This window comes from Mustela erminea, chromosome 16, assembly GCF_009829155.1.
Source record: "Mustela erminea isolate mMusErm1 chromosome 16, mMusErm1.Pri, whole genome shotgun sequence".
Lineage (NCBI taxonomy): Eukaryota > Metazoa > Chordata > Mammalia > Carnivora > Mustelidae > Mustela > Mustela erminea.
In genome coordinates this window covers 4,944,471-4,971,434 of record NC_045629.1, presented here as the reverse complement: position 1 = coordinate 4,971,434, position 26,964 = coordinate 4,944,471, and the positions used below count along the sequence as shown (strand labels likewise).

The window sequence follows — 26,964 nt, the reverse complement described above, 5'->3', positions numbered from 1 at the left end:
GTGTACAATAACATTAAAAGTGTGATTCCCTGCTTTCTATGATTTAAAATGTTTTGAATATGAGCAATAACAAATAGTAGCTGGTCACAGAATTTTTATGACTACTGATACCAGATAACGTTCCTTTTTATAAATTTTTATGAATCTTTGTAAAAAAAAATAAGAAATAGACTGTCTAGAAAAGGCATAGAAGTCAGTGGTTAAAAGGATGCACTAGACTCATTACCATGTGTTTAAATCTGGGCACCCCTACTTGCAACTATTTAACTTTAGGACACATAACACCTGAAACCTGTTGCCTCATCTGTAAAGTCTGATTAACAGTAGTACCTAGGGCTCATAAATTGTGGCAACTGTAAATGATGTTGGCAGTGCAAAAGTTGACAGCTGGCCTGCAGCTCTGTGCCTTCATCTTCATGGAAGATTTGTTGACCCAATACCAGACCTCCTGGCAAAATCTGTGCTCAGGGCATTTACTAGTGAAATGATAACTGGGAATTCTTCCTAAAAATCTCTTGGTTTGTCTAAAGTATTTATTGTAACTCAACTTGAATTTATGAAATTATGGCAGACAGCTGGCAGGAGATGTAAGTTCATGTAATATCTTTCTTGCAAGGCTAACCAAGTAAAAAAACTAAGAAAACTGAAAAACTAATCAGCCCCCACTGGGTTGGCATAGGATACACAATTAGCTCTCTTCTCTTACTTGAACCAAATGTGTTCCAAGTGCTTGCTGTATCTTCTGAATCATTAGTATCGTCTTGACTAAGGGCTAGGATTCTTGTGAACCTGTTTGACAATTCTACCTTTTGTATTATTGCATAGGTGATATATATATATGTCCTATATATATCTCATATATAGGACTTAAAACACTGCCTAGAACTTAGTTTTTAATTAAAGTTCTACTAAAAATTATTCTTTACTTAAAATTTTTCTTCCCAATCTCTTCTACTTATGAATTATATTATAAAGAAAGTAGGAACAGCTTTAATTCCTTTTATTGCACATTGGCAAACATTCATTGTACATTATTTCATTTTTATTTTTATAAATTAGTTTTAGCACTCTGGATTTATTGCAACACATAGTTGGGCTAATATGTTTAATTGATAATAATTTAAGAATATATGTAGTTAAAAACTAAACAAATTTGGGAAAGCTTTTGTTTTTTGGAGTCAACTGTCTTCCCCATTTGTATTAGTTTACTAGGGCTACCATAACAAAGTCCAAAGACTGGGTGACATAGACAACAAATGTATTGTCTCGCAATTCTGGAGTCTAGATCAGGGTTGGGAGTGTTGGTCCCTACTGAGGCCTCTCTCCTTGTCTTATAGATGGTCAGCTTCTCTCTTTCTCTCCAAATGGTCTTCCCCCTGTACTTGTCTGTGTCCATATTTTATGACCTTAATTCCCCCACGACATTCTAATGACTTATTTTTACTTAACTATCTCTTTAATGGACCTATCTCCAAATAAAGTCACATTCTGAAGTACTGGGGGGCTAGGATTTCAGAATATGAATTTTGAGGGGTCACAAGTCAGCCCATATACCATGAGTGGCTACAGTCTTTTCCTTTCTATCATGTGTTATATGCCTACATGAGAAAAGTGTTTGGCATATGGTACTGAAATATTTCCTGAAGGAATGAACAAAGGTTCACTTTAATAGTGTTTTTTTTTTAATTGTATCATTTCATTTGAAACCAAATGTGTTCATTCTAATTACCCAATAGATATAATAAACTAGTGTGTATTAATAATTACAAAGCAACATTTCCCTTTTAGGCAAACATGTCAATATTAAATTGTTTCGGTAATTCCTAAGGCCCATTTATAGAATTTTAGATTAGGAGCTGTGCTTTTTAAAAACCTTTTAAAACTTTACAAAGCTTTAGTTTGAATCATTTTGTAAAACTTGAATAGAAAGTGATAGTTCAAAGCCATGGGATTTAAGAACTTTATACAAATTGGAGGCAATTCAAACATGCTTAGTTGGAGAACAAACATAATCCTTTCCATATGCTTCGCTTTTGCTGAGCTTTTCTTGCTATTATCACTGCTCTGCACACAGCTCAGTGCAGTGTTCTGCCGGAGACCTCACTCTGCACCTCTCCTTGCTGATCCCCAGGTTCTGGTATGAGAACCCCGGGGTGTTCACTCCAGCACAGCTCACTCAGCTGAAGCAGGCATCACTGGGCCGTGTGCTCTGTGACAATGGTGACAACATCCAGCAAGTCCAGGCTGATGTCTTCGTAAAGGCACAGTACCCGCAGGATTACCTGAGCTGCAGTGAGATACCGCAGGTCGATCTGCGAGTGTGGCAAGACTGCTGTGAAGGTCAGTGAGGATACCATTGCCCTGTCTGGATCTGCATGTGTGCGTGCTTGTGTGATTTCTAACATCAAAGACTATGCTCCTCAACAAAGGTGCACGGAGGAAAACACACGAGAGCAGATCTTCTTCCTTTTAGGAATCAGACGGACTTTGGAGAAGACAATGGAAAGACCAAAGGTTCCACCTCCCAGCCTCCTCCATTTGGGTCCAATCTCCTCAGACTGAGTGGTCAGAGGGGTTTGACAGGAAGGGAGGGGCCCAGCAGAGTGGGGGTAGGGAGGGGGGAGGCCTGGGAGAGCAAGAAGGACCCAGCGGAATGGGCTGGGCCTTGGTGATGAATTTGGTCTTGTTCTCCCTGCCCTTCAGATAACTATGACAAACATCAAACTCCAGTAATTTGGTACTGTATATACCTGCTTCCTGGGGGTCAGCTGACCACAAAGAGGAGAAAAAAATCATAGTAGCTCAGTTAATTTAGACTATTTAGTCTCCATATGATGTTGCACCCACGCTCTTTGGAAATTTGGGGATGTCTTGATAGAGTTAGAGAACTTTCTCTAGTGATACAACGTAATTTGCCACATCTGCCATATCACCTTTTATGAGCCAAACTCTACCTAAGGTGCTTTGTATGCATCTAGTTTGCCACCACATTACCTCTTAAGAAATATGGCTCTATTCTCCTTTAATAAATGAAGAGAATATGGCTTAAAAGTGTCAGATAACTTGGAGTAAGTGGTAACCTATGGCTAGGGAAAGGATCTATGTCAGCTGACACCTAAAAATGAACCAAGAGCTTGATGGTTTTGAGAAGAACATGCTATGGTTCCACATATGAGCACGATACCACACTTGTGTCTCTTCTGCCTTTACCAACACATGGGCCATAGTGGCCTCATGCCTACCACATTTAGAGGCTATTGACATGGGGGAGCTCTGATGTTCTCTAAGAAGAAAAATGCAGCTGCAATCATAGAAATAGTAGTTGGCATTCACAGGAGAGGGGATGTTATTAGCTCCCAAACATTCCTGAGTGGGAAAAGCAAGTTCTAGAAATAGGAGAGAATGTTGAACCAAAAACACGGTGACATCTGAGTTGCACTTTCCGTTTTTCTCTATGGTGGGTTTTATGGGACAGAGAAGAAAGTCATTTAGTACTATGAGGAGGAGGTATACTTTTCCTCACCTCAAATTCTTGGTGAATTATGGCCAGAAATAATGAAATATTTCCATATCTCCAAAATGAGACTCAGAGAGGCAATGTGAAAAACAAGATGAATGGCAAGTAGTAACACTCCTTTTGCTTTTTCTGCAGTCTTGAGACTGGGCATTGAGCCCACTGAGTGGAGGAAAAAATAGATGGCAGGGTGTGGGCCACGATGAAAATAGCTGTGCTCTGGATGGAAGCAATGATTCAAGTCCAGGAAGCAAAAGCTGTGGTCCCATTATGCCCACGTATGCCTTTTCTAGGTGCTCACACCACCAACCCTGTGGTAGGTGATTCATATATAACACCTACTGACCTCATAATCTTTATGAGTCTTTCAAGGTGGGTATCATTGTCCCCACTTCACATATGAGGAAAATGAGATTCCTGGATGATAACTACATATTCTGAGGTTCCCCAGCTGTGATTGAAACCTATATATAGTCAACCTGAAAGCCTCAGCTCTTTTCTCTGGGTGCACAGTCTCCTTTGAGCACCCGTAGGACAGGGGCATGGCACAGATAGTGAGCAGCCACCAAATGAAGGCACCCAGCCTCTTCTACCCTCCTTCTCCTTCAGTCCTGTGGCTCCAACGTACTATCAAATTCAGACATCTCGGGACCCAGAGGAAAGATCTTCTCATTACTTAAATTGTAATGCATTTGTTATTGGTGATATTTGTTTTGGAAAATGCATGGGAAAGATTTAACAGGCAAGGGGAGGAGGGAATCTTGAATATGTGAAGCAATCTTATTATTAAGAGTCTAATTTGTGGTCTTGAGGAATAATAAAAATTCTTTTTCTTTGATAGTGTCTCAAAAAATAAAACAAAACAAAAACCTCTGGAAATTAATTAACCAATAGTAAACATTTACCAAGAAGTTAGGTAGAAAAATGAAGTGTCTTCTTTAATGGCACCGTCATTCTCAAAATCATGTTTGGCTACATGGCAGCCTATGTCTTCCTTAATATAATGCTCAGATGTCATTTTGGGAACAAAATCACCTAAGGATACAAATACACCTCAGGATACAAATAAATCATACTAAAAGGAATCTGAACATGTCTATAATGAGAACCATTGTAAGCAGATGCAGATTTTATATTTCTTTGTACTTTCTGACCAAAAGTATATTTTTTCCAGAAAACCTAATTAAAAGACATTCTTTAAACTGAGAGACTTTATTTTTTTAAAGATTTTATTTATTTGAGGTGAGAGTGAGTGAGCAAGAGAACATGGGTGAGGGGAGGGAGCGGGAGAGAGAAGCAGACCCCTCACTGTGCAGGGAGCTTGATGCGGGACTCTATCTCAGGACCCCAGGATCATGACCTGAAGAGAAGGCAGACGCTTAACTGACTGAGCCACCCTGGTGCCCCTAAAATGAGAGACTATGAATAAAGATAGTTAGTAACTACTCAAAAATGGACCACTTATTTATGGCACAGACTTTCTTATACCTCCCAATTAACAGCAGCATGCAATTACTTAGGGGAAGATAGAATGATTCATATCACTTTGTAGATTGTTGGTCTGTAATTTTCCTTAGCTGGCACATCATAGTTGTCCAAATTAACTGGAGCCAGAAATTCTTGTATTAGCCACATTGTGTCCACCTCTCAAATCTGAAGTTGTTAATTTCTTAAAACATTAAGGGAAGTATTGAATGGAGGTATTAATGGACCTAGAAATCACTGTCTTTACTAATCACTATACTTATCTTACCCATGTTCCCATTCCTGTTGAAGAATTCTTCACCATTCTCTGATAATCTCATTCTTAAGTGATTTAATTGTTTTAACTTTCATTGTCTTAGAGAAAAACATAGAGCTTGATTTGGAATTTAACAGTCACTCCGAGCAATCTTAGTGTCTTATCTTTATTAGAAAGAAAGGTATTATCAATCTGACTCTCAACTAAACTGTATATGTCATTTTTTTATTTTTTATTTTTAAAAGAATTTATTTATTTGACAGAGAGAGATCACAAGTAAGGAGAGAGGCAGGCAGAGAGAGAGAGAGAGAGAGAGAGAGAGGAGGAAGCAGGCTCCCTGCTGAGCAGAGAGCCTGATGCGGGACTCGATTCGAGGACCCTGAGATCATGACCTGAGCTGAAGGCAGAGGCTTAACCCACTGAGCCACCCAGGCGCCCTGTATATGTTATTTTTAAAGAAGAATTTTTTTCAAGACTATTTCTTCAGTTCTGTTTCCCATAAATAGTAGCCTGCTTGTTAGTACTGATTATCAGAAGTTCCAAATTTAAATTTAACTACAACAAAAATTCTCTCTTAAATGCATAAATACATTGAAATGAACTCTTAATCTTTCTAAAAATATAATATTATAAATTAAATTGAGTTTTGAATAATGGTACTTTATTGTTTTTTTGTAGATAGAAGGCACAAGATCTAAAAGATGGACATGCAACAGACATGTGTGTTCACTTAGAAATCTTTATTGCTGTATGTTTGTGTAGGCAGTGAAGTGGTGGAGTATTTTAGGGTATTAAGGAGTTGGACTTTGTTTTCATTTTGCATGTAATTTATCACATTATGTTATCCATTTATGTTTGCTTCATACCACTGTATAAATATCCTCAAGTCATTCCATTTATATATATTATTAGGTCAGAATATGTCTAGATATAACTTTTCTTAACTCAGTCTCAAACTTTGTGAGCAATTTCAATTCACAGATTTATACTTTTCTTTAACAAAGGGGTATGTGAATCTCATATTCCTTAATTATATATTCTTTAAACATTGTATAATTTATATATATATATATATATATATATATATATATATATATATATATATATTTTGAAATATATCCCTGAGTATTAGGCCTAAACAGTTTACCCTCCAAATCTCTTTCCTTGTCCTTCTTATTTCAACCTCTTATATTTTTGCTGAACGTTCTAATAATTTTTCCCACATGACCACTAATATCAAATTCACTAATTTCAGTCTCCATAGGAACCATCCTCCTTTTAAATTCCTCTGTTTAATTTTTTAGCTTCAGCTTCATCTAATTAAGGTTTAGGAAGTTTTTCTCTGCAGCATTTGCCATTTCTTAAATTCCTCCTCCATAATTCTCTGCCTTTCCCATCGTATGGGGCATGCTCTGACTATGGCATCCCCTACTCTTTCCTTGGCTGTCAGTCTCCTGGAATGGGCAGTTACTTTTCCTCTATTACATCATGGGGATTCAGGTCTGGTTGTTGACATTATTTCCGTGGCAAAAAACCTCACAGAAGGTTTATATCAGCCCCTCGCAGGTGAGGGCAGGAAGATAGCCTTTCTACCCAGTTCATTCTCCACCTTCTGAGAAGTTGAGACCCCTAGCACGGCCTGAAGGCAGAAGCTATCAGGGAAACCACAGAAATCTGGACATCAAGTCCTTCCAGAGCTAAGCTGCCTCCAGTCTTCTTCCCTGGCTGGGTGGTTCCACAGGTGTTAGGCTTCCTTGAGAGCACTTGGCCTAACTATTTCCCAGGGCCTCAGTTCAGCCTTCTCTTGGCCCCCAAACCTACACTGATCTGCAGATCCCAGGCAGCAAAGCTTGCCCTGGAGAGTACTGACCCCGAGACTGGGAGCCCAGAGGAAGACATATCTTCCACACAGGGGAATCCCTGCAGTTCCTGTGGTCTTGAGATGAGGCATCTACCACCAGGCCAGGCAGGCACTTTTCTTCCTGCTTTTTGTTGAGCTGCATCCTGATCAAGTTCTAAGCTCTCTGGGAAAAACCTGAGCTTTCCTGTGTGACAGTGTTAACCAACAGATGTGGTTGCTGAAGGTCATGGGGGTTCCTGTTTAATCATTTGATGCTCTCTCTTGTGTGGACTAAAAATATACTGAAGCAAGCTGTGGGAAAACTAGTTTTGATCTGAAGCTAGGGTAGGACCTGGAATTCAGTTACAAAACATTGGTTTCTTTGAAGATTAAAAGCATTCTTGTATAGAACCTTACGAGTTCCCACAAGGAAAAAGCAAAACACATTTTAACTGTCTACTAGATCTTTCACGCTCCCTCCTCTTCTCTTGTCTGGGAATATATAAATCCCATGGGCTCTAAGCCCATGAAGCCCATGGTGGTTTTTGTTGTTGTTGTTGTTGTTGTTGTTGTTTGATGGTTTTTGGTTTTGTTTTTGTTTTTAGAGAGAGAGACAGCATGAGAATGAGTGTGAGGAAAGGGAGAGGGAGAGAGTCTCAAGCAGACTCAGGTCATGATCTCAGGGTAATGGGACTAAGCCCGTGTGGGGCTCTGTGTTCTGCAGGAAGTCTGCTTGATATTGTCTCTCTCCTCTCTCTCTGCACCTTGCCCTGCTTGCTCTGCCCCCCTTTCTCTTTCAAATAAATAGTTTTTAAAAGTAAAAACAAAACAAAACAAAACAAAATCACACAGTGATTCTCCAAAAATTTAGGAAAACTTCATAGGCATCTTGTTTGTTCCATTTTGTCCTTACCCACTTCATGATTTTTGTCTTATGAGTTTATTTCTCTGCTCAGCTTCTGTATTTGACACATAGATTTAAACCACCTGCTGTGTTGACTCTGATTCTGTCAATATGAGCATCTGCAACTAAGTATGTGTGAAAGAATCTAAAGACAATTGGATGCCATGTACCAGGATGACCTCCTTCTGCAAGAAGTTCTAGAACTTGTTCTAGAACTCCTGGTTTGATTTCTTTGTTGGACCAAACAGGAGTCCACTGGAAGTCACTAGAGGAGCCTGTAATTTGCACAGGTGCTCCTACAAGTAGTACCAGAGAATGGGCAGAGGCAAAGTGGGAACTCTGTGCTGGTTCTGGATACAAGCTTGCATGAAGCAGATGCCTTTGGTATAAGTGATACGGCAGAAAACTAGGATACTTATGAGTTAGTCTTTAAATACAGCACTCAAGTGATTAATATTGGTAAATATTAAAGAAACAATATTCTAATTCAAATCATGGAAGATTCTAGTCAAAGATTATTTTACCTACTATTCATGAGGTTTCTGTTTTCCTGAGTACATAGGAAAATGTTTTTCTGTCAACAATGTTTCTGTCTATATTATGCCAAAACAACTTACAGGTTGATTCAAAGTACATAGAAGCATTAGACCAGTTTGTGGAGATAGTTATCAGATGAATAAATTGCTTAATTTGGTATTATTCTTATTTCAACCAACAGAGAAGTAGTAATTCAATGCCATAAGTATGTGTTAGGAAACAGTCAAGTTCTTATGAAAAATATGGAGAAAATGATGAAGAACAAACAGAAGTTCAGAACAGAGCCTTTGTTATGGAAGTTATCTTATAAGCAACAGGTATTCAAAGTATTGATTGATTTGATTTGGTTTTAAAGGAAAGGTAACTTGAAAACCTCACAAGGGTTGTAATTAAAAAGAAGATCACAGTGATCAAAATAGCAAACGACACAATGAATGAATTTAATAAGTAGGAATTTTATTGCACATAAGATAATGCAAGATTTCTCAGATTTTTAGATTTAATATATCACTTGACATAATTTATAAAGCAGGAAGCATTTCACATTACATGTCTGTGTTCTTTTTCTCCCTTAGCTATCTTAGTTATAGGCCTTCAGAGTGAGAGATAACCTGAGAGATCATTTCATTTGAAAAAAACAAAAAAACAAAAAAATAAAAACCCACTTCATTTTAAGATTAGGAAGAAAAAATTGAAAAGGTCTAAGTAACTTGCCCTCACTATTTATTAGCAGGGCTAGGGATGGAATGCAGACATCTCAATTCCACATCCAGGTTTTATTTCTGTTCTTCCTTATCTTACCTTTTAATGTCATAACTAGTTTTCTTTTCTCTATACTTTCCATAATCTCCTCCAAGTCCCTTTTACCTGAGATAAATATGGGAACTCTTCTTTAGCTGGTTGATGTTCCTTTTAGAATCCTATGCTAACAAATTGTAAATGTAACACTCTTGACATTTTACCATCAATTTAAACTAATTTTTAGTATCATTTAATGAATAGATCAAGAGCCTTTGCATAATATTATAAACATCACAGATGCAACTAATAATATTCACAAGTTCTTATTACCAATCTACTTATTTCAGAGAGCTTTATAATTGGCACATTTGTTTGCACTGTAGATCAAATAAATCAGACTCTACTGATAAAATTGATTCTACATAGAGCATAAAACATTTCCTTGAGTGGCAGAAAATGATTTACTCTCCAATCATGTCATTTTCATTTCATTTAGAAATGAAAAATAACACCTAATGCAGGTGATGTATTAAGACCCCATGCCACTTGATTAAATAAAACTTCTTTTAGATAAAACAATTTCACAAAGAACCAACAGATGCATTTTCTACTGGGGTTTATGGAGCCATCTGGTCTTGCAATTTCCAGCTGCATAGTTTACATTAAGTTCTGTCTTTAAAACATCAAGTAATTTTAAATATAGTATATTTTATATACAAATGTAAATATATTTATGTTTACTCTTGACTTTAGTTCAAATAAATTGTGCTTATGTTTGTAAACTAATGAAAGTTTAATTTCTTCCATAAGAGACTGATTTTATTACCACAATATTTCATGATGTTATGGCTGTTTCATACTTAACTTATAAAATGCCTTCCAAGTATTACTAAAGAAGTAAGATTTCAGCCACTCCTATAAAGCTTTAATGAACCAATTAATTTGCAACAGTGTTCTCAGGTTTGTCTTTGAAAGTAGTTGCTATTTTTAATAGAGCACCATAGGACATCTCCCACTCTCCTTGGTTCTGTAACTACATAATATCTTATATGAATAGCTTGTTGAAATCAAGGTGAGAACAAACATCAAAAACAGGATAAAGGGCACTAAATAGCCCTGAAATGATACAAAATTGATGTGTTTAAATGGTGATACCATTAATGAATCAAACTCTACTGATAATGTTGACTTTACGTGTGTGTGTGTGTGTGTATATCTATATCTATATCTATAGCTATCTATCTATCTATATAAAATAAAACATTAGCTATTAAATGAAATCTCATAAGTTCTGAGGATATTGTGTTATCTTCCAAATACAGCATCCTGTTTTTATTCACAATCTATGACATCCCAGTAGGAAAAACTTTCCCATTCTAGAGGCAGGTTGTTAGGGTGCCTGGGTGGCACTCTTGATTTCTGCTCAGGTCATGATTTCAGAGTCATAAGATGGAGCCCTGTGTCCAGCTCCACACTGGGCCTGGAGTCTGTCTATCTTTCTCCGTCTCTCCCAACACCCCCTGACACTCGTACTCTTTCTCTCTCTTAAAAAAAATTAAATAAATTTAAAAAATTAAAAATTTTAAAAAAGAAGTAGGTTGCTAATAAGCACAGTTGCAGTAAGTTGTTTAAGTTAGGAAAAGGTCTTTTAATACCAAAAATTGATTTATGATTCTTTTTAGTATTACTATAAAGTTTAAAAATTCTCATTATATTTAGAATTATTAGTGTTTAAATATTGACATTGATAATTAGTGAAATTTCTTTTCAAATATGCTGCCATGAAATATAAAGTACCTAGCAGTAAAGACAGGATGTATGCCTTGCAGATCACTAGGGAAATAAAATCAACAATATAGGAACTAACTAATGAAGCATAAGCAAAAATTAAAGAAAGCTAGTAAGACTCAGATGTAGTTGAAGCTTCAGTGTATTAAGAGAATTATTAAAGGTAGGAAAAATTCTTAGATGTATCCAAACATAGTTTCAATTCTACCTCATTACAAGAGATATACTTAAACAAGAATGTTTAGAATGATCAAATATAGAACAATAGGTAAAAGTAAGCTGGGCACACAAAGAGACAGAAACATGAGTGGCAAAAACAATATTTTTAAAAGTTGAATTTAAGAAAGAAAAGAATTAATGGACATGGGTCTACTTTCATTTCACAATCTGTATGTGTCATTTTAGAAACTCTCATGCATCAAATAACAACATCTATTTAGCACACTTTAATGGAAGTATATTTGAATATTATTAATGAGATCACTTTATAAGAGATGTATCCAACTCTGTGCCCTATAAACTAGAATTAACTTTATTTTAAAATATCCTTAGAAAATTCTGAAAAGTTGACTATATGTCATGTCGCAAGGAAAACTGAAATTCTTACAAGGAAAATTGACATACAACATTCTCCATTCAACTAGTCTAAAACTAAATGATTAGATTTAAAATAAAATTGTTACTTAGACATTTTTTAAAGATTTTATTTATTTGAGAGAGAGGGAGAGCATGAACAGGGGGAGGGCAGAGGGAGAGAGAGAGAGAGAGAAGCAGACTCTCTGCTGTGCAGGGAGCTCGAGGAGCTCGAGCTTGATACCAGCAACTCCTGAGATCATACTTGAGCCCAATGCACTCGCTTAACCAACTGGCCACCCAGGCACACCTATTTTGACATTTTTAAATCATTTTAACAAGTATTTTGTCAGGGAGGTAATGAAAATTAAGTGGGATGTTTTGTTAAATATTAATATTTATATTATAGTACTTTAATATATACTTACTTTCATATATTTTAATAATAAATTAATATTTGATGTAATATTTTTAATTAAAATTTTAGTTTGCTAGGGCTGCCATGACAAACTATTCCAGGCTACACTTGAACAATAAACATTTATTGCTTGAACAATAAAAATTTATTGTCCCACCATTCTGGAAGACAGAAGGATTGTTGGTATTGCGGGGTTGGTTCTCCTTGAGGTCTATGAATGAGAATCTGTTCCTTGACTCACCCTGAGCTTCTGGCGGTTGCTGGTATCATTCGCTTGCCTTGGCTTCTCCTGTGTTACCCCTTTCAACCTTCATTATCACATGGTTTTCTAGCTTTGTGTGTATCTGTGTTTAAGCTTCTCCTTTTTATGAGGACAGCAGTCACATTGGATTAGGGCCCACCCTATACCAGTGTGAGCTCTTCTTAACTAGATACATTTGCAATGACCCTTTTTCCAAATAAGGTTGCATTCTGAGGTTCTGGGGGTTAGGACTTCAACATATGAATTGAGGGGAAGCACAGCTCAGACCATAAAAATGTATTTGTGTTGTTTCAAGCCACCATGTTTGCAGTAAGTTATTGCACTGCAATAGATAATGCAATTGCACAGTAGAAAGAAATTGGAATGCAGGTAAGAGTATGAAGAAATATGAGTGGTTTCCTGCTGTCATCCCTCCCTTCAAAACAACTGTGGGCACAGTTCAGAATTGCTCACTAATTCAGATGAAACACTATCTAAAGATAGAGAATGTTAGTTCCTCCATAGGAACTAGGAATTAAGAATTATATTTGATTGTTACACAAATAACAACATAAGACAACAGCATTGAATAAAGCTGATCTTAGAGTCTCCCCCAAACATAAAACATTTTTCAATGAAACATAAAACATTTTTATGTTTCATTAAATTGTTATTTGTACTTCTTCCCCTTTTCTCTTCTTGCCAGCAAATGAGAAGTGCTAAAATGTTGAGAAACAAGGGTTGACCATAACTTAAAAACAAAGTGTTATACATTTTTGTCAATTTTTAAGCCTATCAGCATTTTTTAAAAAATTTATTTGACAGACAGAGATCACAAGCAGGCAGAGAGGCAGGCAGAGAGAGAGGAGGAAGCAGGCTCCCTGCTGAGCAGAGAGCCCGATGCGGGACTTGATCCCAGGACCCTGAGATCATGACCTGAGCCGAAGGCAGCGGCTTAACCCACTGAGCCACCCAGGCCCCCCAAGCCTATCATCATTGATATATTTTTGGTATGTGGAATGCAGCATCAGGACTCTGATATTCCACAGTTGTAGTGTTTTGATCAATTTATGCAAACATGTATGTTTGCCTGAGCTACTGTACCTTCAACTCCCCAACTTGAACTTGTTTACTCACGTTTAATACTCAAGGAATGTCAGTCACTCCAACAAATCAGAATGTCCAGACCCATGACTAAAGCAGCTTGTTGTCTTTAGAATCTTTTGATTTCATTAAATTAATCATTAATGTCCAGGATTTCGTGTCCTGACATGTTTCCTTACCATGTGTCCATCTCTAGGCCAGACCAGATGGGGTCTATGTTTAGATATGAGTCACGGGACATGACTGCAATCTACATACCCATTGAAATAAGCTTTCTTTTTTTCAGTACTCACTGCCAAACAGACTGACATCACGTTTCTACTAGTTTAATTTGACAATACCTTTAAATAGCAAGTTGTTGCTTTTATGCAAGTTCTGCAAATTGTTCTGTGCTATTTTTCACTATAAAGAAATGTAAATGTAAAAAAATCCTGAAGTGTTTATACCAATTATTTTCAGGGAAATGTTTTTTAAGCTCATTTGGAATTGCCTTGAAAAACTGTCTACAAACACATTACCTTAAATTTTAATTCATTCAACAATATTTTTTGAACGTTAGTTCTATGAACAAAAGCATTTATAACTTTGACATTATGCGAAAGTTGCTTATGAACTAAATAAGTCAGTCATCTTATTCTCTAAAGTTTTTTCCAGAAATAAAAGCGATGTTGAAGCTTAATCTGTATATGACATTCTTTCAGAATGTTTTACTTCCCTTAACTCATTTAATTCTCTCACCAACTCCATGAGATAAATTGTGTTATCATCCTCATGAAGAGATGAGAAAGTGGAGTCAATAAGTTTAAGTAGTTTATCCAAAGTAATATATTTCAAATGTGGAAAGCATGGTATAACCTAGATTGAACCCTGCAATCACACTCTTAAACACAGAAAATAACAAAGAACTGGATATTTTAAAATAATGATTTGGCCTGTTTGATTTCATTCACTCGTTCATTAAAATATTTATTTGTGTGGATCATGTGCAGGTGCTATACTATGGGATGGGGATCAACTGGTAGGTAAGACAGAGCCCTCCTCGCTGCTCTCTCCTTAGCCAGTGAAGAATAGTAGACAGAGGTACAGAGTGCTGAGAGAATGTAATGAATTTCCTTCTGACCTGGTCCGCAGTTGAAGAAAGGCTTCTTAGAGATGGTGACATGACACCTGTGGTGTTTATTACTCAGGTGAGAGAGACCGAATGAAGTTGGAGCTGGATGATTAGCCATGAGTGGTGCATTAGAGAGAAATGAGGCTGAAGACAGAAGAATGTGTGCACAGGGAAGGATTTCGTTTGACACAGTAAAGATCTAGGGCTTCATTCATAGTACAAAGGCTGAGGGATGGGTTGGGGGGCCAATTTAGGCTGTACTGGCTGAATGGGAAGTTATATGTATTCATGCATACACACATTGCATTATACTTCTTGAAAATGAGCCATATTAGCTTTATCTACATCCACATCTCTTAATGGTGTCTTCTTTTTTCTTTCCCCCACCCCAGGGAACAATTTTTTTTAAATTTAATTTTATTTTTTCAATGGCATCTTGAAGTAGTATCTGCTGTATTAACGTGCCTCCACTAAGTCATATATAGACCAGAAATTTGACAGTATTTTTGAGCCAATATGAATTCAAGTAATCTCCTTTTATCTTCCACTCTAGATCCATCCATCCATCCATCCATCCATCCATCCATCCATCCTTCCACTCATTCATTCATCCAGTTAACAAATACTGGTACCATTATTCCAAAGTTGCACAAACCCCATATTCAGGAGTTTTGATCTTATTATTTCTATTTTTCTCATTCCTTGCTGTAGTGTAGCAGTTAAGAGGTTGGGCTTTTGAGACAATATATCTGGATTCAAATCCTGGCTCTTCCATAAAAAGCTGTAGTACCTTGGAGAAGGTAATGTAACCTCTTTTAGTTTCCTCAAGGTAACACTAGGGATAATAATACCCATCACATGGTATTATAAAGTTTCAAATTAATAATTGATGTTAGGCCTAAGAACAGAGTTTGAACAAGTGTAAATACATATTTATAAAAGATATATATGCATAGGTATAAAACCAAAGCATCTATCAAATTAACATACTGTTTCAATTCAGATGTTGTTTGCTTAAGAGCCAAACATTCAGTAATCAAATATGCTTTACCTCTTCAGCAATAACTAGGGATAAATACCAAGTTGAATTAAAAAAAAAAAAGATGTCAGGAATAAAAAAACCTGTCACATTAAAAGAGATGCCTGGTCATTGCAACTCTAGTGAGTTGTTCACCTCACTCTCAGTGTTCATTCTCTGGTGGAACTAGGGTGTGGGGGAGTGATTCTCTGTGTTTCTGCTCCCATATGTGCATCAATATATACCTGTTACATTACAAATACAACTAACTCTTTGCTTTTGGGATTTATGTATATGACCTTGCATATTCTATTGGCACTTTAAAATAAATTCTAAAGTTCTATCTTCCTAAAAGAATAAAGACAATAGATAATGTGAGTTGACCTGCAGCCCCCTTTCTCTATATTCTTTCCTTTTTATATGAGGATTAAAAGGTATAATATCTGGCTTAACTGGAAATGCTGTATTTTTCCACTTACAAACTCTTTAAAACCAAGAACCATGCCTTACTCATTTTTTATTTTCCCTACACTGCTTAGTCTAATAACTTAGTTTAGGAAGTTCCATATATTTATTGACACAAATTATATACTCTTCAGAAATAGAAAAATTAAAATAATTTAAAAAATAATTAAAAATTAAGTTTTATTACAGGAGTGAAACCCATATGTGTTAGTTTTTTTCTTTTTGTTTTCATTTCTATTTTTTCTCACCCAGATCTGCAAATACTTATGGATTATTGATTATTGATAAGTAATTGTGTAAAAGTAGGCATGTATAGGTCTGTTAGTATACTACATAACTTTATCTATAATGTCTCAAAAATACATTTTCAGAAGTTACAACTGCAACATTTTCAGCAGCGTGTATTTCCCATGAGTTCATGGGCAGATCTTGCCCAATGAGGTAGTTCGTCATTGCCCCAGTTTTACCTCCCTTCCTGAGGACTTCTCTGTCCCTGGGAAGAATTCTTTACTTTCATGTTCCTCCTTGATTGTCCAAAGTTTCCCACCTGTCCCGGGCCTCAGCCTACTGAAGTGAATCAGACTTCGGAATAACCCATTTCTTTCTGCTTACTTACATTTACTGTTTTAAATTGTTTAAATCATGACTATTTCTTATTGAAAACCGGGACAAAACAAAGGATAGAGGTAGAGTAAGAAAAAAGAAATAACTATAACAATGTTAGACACATCACTGTTACCATTTTAACATGTCATTTATTTTCTATTTGTTTTAATATTGGTAAGCTCATATAGAATAACAAAGTTTTATTTTTCTTTTGTGTCTAATTTTATAGCATTTGTAGCTTATTTTGTTATTGAAAATATCAACTTAAATTTTATCCTCAGCTTCGCTTAACATTTTATCATGGAACATATTCCTCTTGATTTTAACTTACATATGCTAAGGTGATTGTGTAAGTTGTCATTACTTCCCCTTCTTGAGAAATAAGTTGCTATTGCCCAATACAAAATGCTATAGAATAATCCCTTGTTTTCCTCTAATTTATGCTGCCCAGTGTAACCTCTTAGATTCAAGTGCGTAGTGAAAACCTCTGGGATGGTTATCACGTTCCATTTCAATCTGTTTTTCCCTCCAGCATTAAAAATTCTTCCCTTTTTTTTTTTAAGCTTTATATGTAGTAGTTTTACTATTTGGAAAGGTAGGTTCTACATCATTGTGTTTCTTCTTCTCAATATACCTGGTTTCCAATCCAACTTTTTTCAGATGAAATTTAAAGAACATTTGTTTTTATTGTTGTTTCATATTTATATAAAAAATTTCAGACCATTCTCATGTGTTTTTATTGTGGTGAAAAACACCACCACCATGGTTTACTATGCAAACCATTTTAAGTGTACAGCACAATAGTGTTAACTATATGCATATTGTCCCGTAAACATTCTGTCTACCACGTTTTTGTTTCTTTCCCATTGTCAAGTCCTCTAAGTGAAAATAATGTACCCTGTGATCAGTGTCCTTGCTCAGATTCAGCTTGCTTTCCCTGTGGAGCCTCCACAGATTTTGTAAATTGTCTTGGTATTTCACCTGCTTTGGTAAAAACAGAGATGGAATCATATGCAAAATCAGAAACCTGTAATTGAATTGACCAAGCAGCTATCCATTTTCCTTCTCAATTAAAGAGATACTCTAGATAGGAGGATGATGGCAATCTCACACAATGCTCATGTGGATACTTTTCCCCCACAGACTGTAGGAGTAGAGGACAGTTCAGAGCATTTACACAAGAATCTCGAAAGAAACGTTCTGCTCAGTACAGCTATCCTGATGAGAAAGATAAGGACTTAAGTGATCTACTCAGTAGGTATGTACAGAAATATTTAATTTCTTTGGGCTATTTATCATAGATTTATTTCAAATATGCAGTTTGAGGGTTTTTATAGAAACCATGGCTGACTCATTTACATGTAGGATAAATTATACAATGATGAGCAAATAAGCTATGTGATAAACATGGGTTCCTTTTCACTCTGGAACATCATGTCCAGGGCATGCTCAGTAATAAATAGTTCTCAATAAAGTATAGAAAATTGCACATAATAAATGTTATTTATGATTCCTTAAATCACATTATGGATATTGCTGTTTTAAAAATTCTTTTCAAAAATAGGAAACTCAGCATATTGTTTGTAATGAAAGTAATAACATTTATCAAGTTAAGTTGATTTTAATTCATATATAGTGTATAGCAAGGTAAGTTTCATTTGGGACCAAAATGGGATATTTTTGAACCCTTAGAAAATTGAGAAATGTCAATCTTACTCCTTTGAAATCTGTTAGGACTTCTCCTGTGACACTTATATACAAGCTTCATATGTAGTTACTTCTTTACAAAGTTCCTCCACACAATTGTCTTGGAAGTTTCTGAAAAGAGAAACAATGACTTGAGCATGGGTATATACAGTAGCTTCTTTTCACTGAGTAAATATTCAGTAGTTGCTTGTATAATTAAATTACCAAAACAAAAATAAAAATGTTGTAATTCACAGCCCCATAGGAGGGATACTATTGAAAACACTTTGTTACCACATGCTAGTAACTTGGCGTTCACAGCAGGCTCCTAAGCATTATCATTCAGTCAAATTCAAAATATATTTTTGGAGTTCCTGCTCTCAGTCACAACTGAGAATTTGTGATGTATGTAGAAGTGAACAAGACATGGCCTTGTAAGATTTATAGTCTAGGAGAGAAAGTGGGTCATATGATAAGGGAGATGGGTGAAGGCTTCAGGCTCTGGCACAGGTTCACACCCTGTTTCCACTACTTCATGGACGCAGGTTATGTAAAATTTCAGTCTCAGTTTCCTCAGCTGCAAAGTGGACATAATCATACCCACCTTGTGCAATTATTATATTAGTAATGTATATATGTATATGTAAGGCACCTAATGGTGATGTGGGATGTAGTATTATAGGTGTTCCACAAAAGACAGGATAGCAAATGCTGTTATAGTGCTCACTATATGCCACACATTCTTTTAAATGCTATGTAAATATTAACTCTCTGTACAGAAGTGTTCATATAATACTGATGTGAAATCCAATTAGGATGTTGTGTAGTTCAGAACAAGGTATAGATAATTCTTTTGGGCTTTTAGCTTATGCAGAGGTGAGATGTTGAGAAAAAGACTAAGATTTTGATGAAGATTTAGGGCTTCTAGTCTGGAAAAACAGTGAGCAAAATCATGGGGGCAGAGAAAAGTTAGGTATGTTTGGAGAGTGGTAAGGCTTGACATGTCTAAACAACCTGATGTGTTCGATACTTAGGGATGAAGAGCATCCTGGAAGAATATTCTATAAAAGAAGATTGAGGTAGGGAGAGAAAAGCCTTAAATTCTAGACTAAGGAAACTAAATCTGTTCCATGTGTTACTGGAGCTCCTTCCTGTAAGGTAGACTTGGCCAGGAGCCATAGCTCTAGTCAGAACCATTTTTAAGTAATTCAAGTGGCAGAAAATAGTCACAGGGCCCTTAGTTAATTTACCATTTCATTTGGTTTGTAATCCACTCTACTATGTGAAATGTTTTACCAGAGTGAAATTGGAAATAGATGTTGGGTGACACATTTATAGGCAATTTCTCTTTTACTTATAAGATGCTAATAGAGATCTGACTCTTCCAGTCAAATCCAAAGGTATGTGGCATGGACAAAATACCCACTACCTGCCTTCTGCGATGCTCTACAGTCATATCCTGTCCTTCCAAAAACATTCATTTCACTTGTTTTGAGGTAATAATTAACGTATAGTACTATTTGAACTCTTTAAGATTGTGGTGACCTTATGGACATTCTGCTTACCTGTAGCGTTAGTCACTCAGCTACAGACTGGTTAATTTCAGTTTTAGTCTCCTGCCAACCTCATCAAATTTTACTCAAACATGAGCCTCACAATCCAGAATTCCATTTATTATTGATATGATAATAAAAAGATAATACCAGCTTTGTTTTGTCTTCTAACTATACCTGCTTCAGTAATCCTTTGTAGGTAGTTTTGTTGTACTCAAGACTTGTTTAGACCAAAAAAGGCCAAATCCTCTCACTCAGTGTGTGCAGATCACTCAGGCTATGATTTTACTTTCACTTTTCTCTGCACATTCATCTTTCTTGCATTTACTGTCTTTTGGTCAAAAATTGATCCATTTTTCAATATACTATTCATGAGTTAACATCAGTTTAACTTGATAAGTATTATTTTTTTCTTACAAACTCTATGCTGAGTTTCGTGTTTTTATTAAGAATTTACAATGTAGAAATATCCATCCTGTCCATCTTTGTCTTCCGTTCTTCTCCCTCCTTCCCACTGGCTACCCCCAATAATCTCCCTAGCTGGTATCCTTGTCTCTCTTCTCTTTTTCCACACTGTCTAAAACACAAATATGATCAGACTAAAATGTCTGTGTAGTGGTTAAGAAAGGACTTTTAAATTTTGTTTTTTAAAAATCCTGATTTGCATTCAGCTGTGCAATTTACTAACTATATCATGTGGACATATTAACAACTAAGTCACAGTATTCTCATCTGAAAGACAAGGCTGCTTCAAGTGTCTCTTGGCACTGCTGGGTGCATTGAGTGAGGTGATGTGGCCTCTAGGGCAAAGCAATCAGAAATGTATGGTCCCTGAAGTGAATGAAGAACTATGGTCTGCTTTATTTAGCTTCCCTGACTCATTGCACCCTCCCACCCCCACCCCAGGCAGGAGTCATTACCTTCTTATTGTCTTCCTCATACAAATGTTGTATTTCCTGCTTGTTCATCAATCAGTCTTTTCTGAGAGAATGTTAGCAGTCTACTTACTGAAAAGGACCCTCACATGTATCTTAGCGTAATGCCTGTTACATAACCAACACCCAACACACACTTGTTCAATTGTGAACACCATCTCATTGTATAATCTGGTCTTGCCGGTATCAGCCACTCCTTACATTCCTATACTCAGTACTTTAAATCTTGGTTATAACTTTATACAATCATCCAGACTTCCTTGCAGTTAAATCTCCTTTGATTTGACACTGATGATTTATAGGAGAGAGCAGCATGAAAACAAAAGCATTAAATAATCTTTATTAAAATTATCTGTGGTTACTAGTATCATCCACATCAATACTTGTACACTTGAATTGATTTGAACATAGTAAAAGCTGGTTTGTGGTGATTCATGGTGCCTCTAATTCACAGCGTCTCATGGGACATAGAGTTGATCTAGTGACTGAGCAATTGGCATTGGTAACTTCTTTTCTTTTTCAGTGCTACCTTTTCCTAAATTCCCTCTCTGATGTAAGCTCTGTAACATGTCTTTGGATTAGGAATTATTTTATAAGCTCGTAGGATCTACTGTGTCTGGCAAGCCATTTTCTTACTGAACAGTAGAAGACATATTGAGCAGAACAAAGCAGAACAATTTTGAAAGTTACAATGGTTTTTTCACAAGGAAGAACTTTAAACACAATCTGGGAAAAAAGGAAAAACTTGGACATGAATAGCATGTCAACTAAATCAAATCTATATAAAATGTTTTTAACAATATATTATAATCATAGATGTATGGAACTTTCATTTCAATTTCCCAAACTCATTATTTACCTCTGTCTTCTGAGAACTTCAGTTAAGCTCTAGAAATCATATTTTGAATTCAGCCCAAGACTTTTTATTTCCTTTTATTATTGACAATACTGTGCTATTTTGCATCTGCTTTAAGATTAGATTTTTGTCAGACTAGTATTTTTATCTTAATTTAGTTCTTGCCATGAATTTATAATAGAACAAGGAACGTTCCCACCTGGGTGCTGTATCATATATAATATTTAATTTGTCACTGCTCTTTCACTGTGAAGTGAAATGAACAATTTTTAGCAAAAGACATAATTTGAGATCTAAATAATATGTCAAATAGATATGTAATACTACATGGCATTCCCTTTATTTCCTAAGAAATACTTCCTTATCATTTTGAGTAAACTATGTGGAACAGATGTAACTCTCTGGATTATCTTCTTATATGTCATTTAATTTTAATTTCTAATTCTAGTCACGCAAAGCAAGTCACAATGCCCTGTACACTCTAATGCCTGAGGAATATTTGTTGATCTTTTTTTTTTACCATCTGACTTCTATTTTTCAGCATTATTTTTCTTCTATTATAAACAGGCAGCAAGATCATTTGTACATTGATGAAGATGGTAGACATGTGACATTTCTGCCAAAAGCAGAGTTTGCCCAAGATTTCAGCAATTTTGCAGTGGAAACTCAAAAAACCATCAAAGCTCTCAGAGAACAGGTTTGTTTTTCCCCCTAAGCAACATGTTCTTATCGTAGAGATTGAAATAACTAGATTAAAAAAAAAATCTGTCCAATGGCTCTGTAGATATATAACACAATACCCATTTCCTTATAATAGTTGAATTCAGGGAAGGAGCACTTGGGTAAAACCCATTTCTTTTCTACCAAATACCAATTTCTTCAATACATAGGGTCTCAGTGATGGAGCTATCTGCTCAGTGAGTTTCTGAGTTCCTGCTCAGGGCCTTTCTGAATAGTTGTGTTTGGGTGCTCTTTTTATCTCTGTGGATGTAGATAATTTGTAACAGGCCAACACATACTTTTCTTATAATTTTTTGTTTTTGTGTTTGAAATGGAATCCAAACAAGCCTCTGAGGGATTACTGCTTTGTCTGGTTTTCCATTTCTGAAAAAGCTATTGTTAAAAATGAAATTTCCACACTCCTCTGCACTTTTGCTTATTTTCTCACTTGTTCTGGCTCATGGTTTATTCAATTTTTTCTAAAATTTGGGAATGAGTCAATGAGACTCATTGGCTTATATTAGAAATGGCAATTAGATGGTTTTATTCAGAAATGGAATTCTGATCTCTTTCAAGGCATAGTGCTGTGCTGGCTCCTTCCTCAACTTTAATGTCACCATGAAGCATATTTTTTGCTTCTTACCATCAGAGGCCTTGAGGCAGAAAGTACTGTAGGGGTGTGAGAAGAACCCAGGGCCTGCTGCCAGGAAGTTCTGCCTTTACAAGTTGTCTGAGCTGGGCAATTTCTTTAACCATCCAGAGTAAGTATCCTCTGGACTTTCAGGAATGTTGTAAGGATGGCAGAGGAACTATGTGAACAGTAACCTCCTTAACATATTATTGTTGCTTTTGAATGTAAACATTATCTTGTTTAGAAATGCAAGATTACCTGCTTGCTGCATGTGTCACCCTTAGGGTCTGGCTGCAGCCATGGTTTGCATCAGTGTGCTATCCATCAGTACCCTTCTTTATGACGAGAACAACCACTTGTCCAATCAGTTGTCCAATCTGAGTCTGAACATGAATCTCAAAGATGTGAAGCATTGTTTCTAGAAGGTTATTCTTGAAGGTTAAGGTTACTCCCTCTTGGAATGGTTGGGATGATCTAGGACTTTGGGACCCTGCTGAATATAGGGACCTCTATTTTATTTGCTTGAGTTCATGTGTCATAGAAGAGGTAAGTTATACTGGTAAGAGAAAGACCTGGGCTGAAGAAGGTGGGCCTTGTTACCTTAAATATTAATCCTTTTATCTATATAGCAAATTATTTTTCTTGAACTTATTTTATGGATTTACAGATACAGGTAGAATTCATAAGTAACATTTTAGTCCAATTTTATCTATATGTTGATGGTGATATTTCATCTTTGATATATGCTGTAATAGTAATTAGAAGCATTCCAGATACCCTAAGACTGTAGTAGTTGGTCCTCCAAGTGTCCAATAACAGTGTGAAGTAATATGTATCTCTAAATGTATCAAGTAAAAGTGTTTTTCCTTGTTAATTTGTCCTATCTCTTCCATTTGATTATAAATATCTTAATAGCTGGGGCTGTTTTACTGCTGGATCCTCAGTGCCTAACACACAGTACTTGTTTAAGAACAACCAGTGATTTGTTTGTTAGTTTTTGTTTATTTGTTATTAAGATTTTGTTCTATTTATTTGCCAGAGAGAGAAAGAGAGAGAGAAGAGAAACAGGGAGAGCTGCAGGCAGAGGGAGAAGCAGGCTCCCCAGTGAGCAAGGAGTCCAGTGTGGGACTAGATCCCAGGACCCTGGGATCATGACCTGAACCAAAGGCAGATGCTTAACTGACTGAGCCACTCAGGCGTCCTGGTTTCCTTTTTGAACTCAAAAAGTTCTGAATCTATCAGGAATATAAAATGTATGTTAGGACCAGACAAAGATGGAAGACGCAGTTACAAGGTCCTGAGCACTCCTACAGAAGTCAGGTTTCCCTGGGACACACGAGATACACTGATGGGAAGAGGTACAGTAGGGCACAGAACTGTGTGTACACTTAATGAAACCTGACAAAGTCCTGACAGATAAAAATTGAAGGAATAAATGAATATGACATAATACCAGCATTGGAAAATATTGACTCAAGTCAGAAACCAGCCAGGTCATGTAAAGTAGATTGAAAAAAGAAAAAAACAAAATAAAACATTGAGAATGGAACACACATAAATTGAGCATCTACCACTACATCTGTGAATAGAAAAAGAAGCAGTCGGAGGTGGACAGGATGATGAACACAGATGTTCTGAGGACAAAGCATATTTTCAGATATAATAAGCCCTTAGGATTTGTGAAATTAACATTTGTTATTAATTTGTCAGTTTCCTGAGTTTTAATGGTCCGTGCTAATGTGAAATGTATCCTCTTAGCTAAAGAAAGACATTTCTAAATGTGCAGTGTGTTCAGCTTCATGGCTTTTCTGTTGCTTATCAACATGAATGCAACTCATTCATAAATAAATAAAAAAAACCCCAAAACTAAACCCTTTACTTTATGAAAAATGATCATCCAGATAAAGTCATGTGTATTTCTCATGGTAAAATTAAAGACAATGAAGAAGTAGATCAAACAGGATATAGAGGTACTAGTCATGTAGGAGATTCTTTTCTTGAGACCATCCTTTGTCTATGACACAAGATTCCAACCTTCAGTTATTAACCATGGGTTTCTACCTTTACTTTCTAACCCTAGGTGCATTATGTCTACAGGGCTGTGAAATAGTGCCAGTCTTGACATTTTCCACTGTTGCTTATTTACATTTATTAGGTGGCTTTGGAATGTCTAGAAAAGATATTCATTAATGTTGGTCCTTTAACCATGATAGAATCAAAGTAATGAAGGTGGTCTGCAAATTCCATGGTATTAAAAGTATTTTTTTAAAATATTTTATTTATTTATTTGACAGAGAGAGATCACAGTAGGAGAGAGGAAGGGAAGAGATCACAGAGAGAGAGGAAGGGAAGCAGGCCCCCTGCTGAGCAGAGAGCCCGATGTGGGACTCGATCCCAGGACCCTGAGATCATGACCTGAGCCGAAGGCAGCGGCTTAACCCACTGAGCCACCCAGGCGCCCCTTAAAAGTATTTTGTAATCAGTGGGTTATAGTAAATTATATTTGTTCATTAAATATGATTCTGATCATTGTAGATATAACTAGAGCTAGAGCTATAACTACACTCAGAACATTTAATTATTTCAATTTGTGATAGTGCTGAATTTACATGGCTATGAAGGGTGTCTGTCTGTTGCAGGGGAGAGGTAGTATATAATGAACAATGAGATAATATATAAGAATTTATACCTTTAATTAAAATTAAACTCTTAGTGAGGTTTTCAAATTGTTTGATGTCACAGTAAGTGCTTTATAAAGAATGGTTGAAACTCTGGGAGAAGTTCTTAGATCCCTAGTACCCTTTTGAGTAAAATAAGGCATATATTCAGACTCAAACCATCAAATTTTTTTTTTTAAAGATTTTATTTATTTATTTGACAGAGAGAGATCATAAGTAGACGGAGAGGCAGGCAGAGAGAGAGAGAGAGGGAAGCAGGCTCCCTGCTGAGCAGAGAGCCCGATGCGGGACTTGATCCCAGGATCCTGAGATCATGACCTGAGCCGAAGACAGTGGCTTAACCCACTGAGCCACCCAGGCGCTCAAACCATCAGATTTTTAAAGAGAAATCTAGGCCATTCAAATCAGCCTTAAATCATTTATTTCAAGTTCTATTCAAGCTAAATAAGACATACAAGTTTGCATTTAATTTAATAGTTGAAATGAACAAAATAAGCATATACTATTTTTTTTTATAAATATCAAGATCATAATAAAATTGAATTATAGTCTTCATATGGTATATGCTTTTTTCCATGGCCCTTTGGTATAGTGGATATATTTTCTCTTTTTTAGGAGCCTATTACACAGTTATATATTATTTTATGGTTGAGGTTTATGGTGTTTATATCTCTGTCATTATAACATGTTATTAGCCAGAGCTGGAATTTACTTAAATTGTCATAAGCTAGGAATTTATCTTGCAAATGTATCATTTGTTCATAGAAAATAAAATGTTCTGTACATTTGATGCAATTTCCAGAGCTGCAATATAGTGAAAAATGGAGTCTATCTGTTTTGTTAAATGGACATAAATATTTACAGTTATATAATCATGACAGGCAATTCCTTTTTCTGTAATTTTTCAGATAATGTGTCATACATGATCAGATCTCAGAACTTAGGACACAATTTTAAAAAGTGCCTAATTTTGAGTATTGATAAATGGTACAGAGGAGATACACAGAAATCACTAAATAACTTGCATGTACTTACTTAACATCATTTGGAATACCACATTAATATTATGAGACTTTAGAGGGAATTTTCTTTTTTGATATTTTATTATTTCTTAATATGAAATAATTTGCAATTTAAAATTTTTCAATAAATGAAACACTAAAATTCAATTTAAAATGTAAGCTTATTTTATTTGAAAGGAGATGTGTAAGTCAGTTTTCAGTAAAAATAACAGAAACCCCTCTATAATTCCAAGTGGGATGGGTTTTAATACAAAAAGTCATAGGTTTTCACAACCAATGGAA

The 26,964-nt window shown here is 35.9% G+C and overlaps 1 protein-coding gene across 4 annotated transcripts in view; it reads left to right on the top strand.

The window, feature by feature from the left end:
- PXDNL (peroxidasin like) overlaps positions 1–26,964 on the top strand; it is a 491,033-nt gene that overhangs the window by 442,678 nt on the left and 21,391 nt on the right. For all 4 annotated transcript variants that reach the window (XM_032315673.1, XM_032315672.1, XM_032315671.1 and 1 more), the window contains 3 exons: positions 2,132–2,340; positions 17,745–17,859; positions 22,199–22,328. In XM_032315673.1, the coding sequence (XP_032171564.1) occupies positions 2,132–2,340; positions 17,745–17,859; positions 22,199–22,328 (454 nt within the window). The remainder of the gene's footprint in view (positions 1–2,131; positions 2,341–17,744; positions 17,860–22,198; positions 22,329–26,964) is intronic.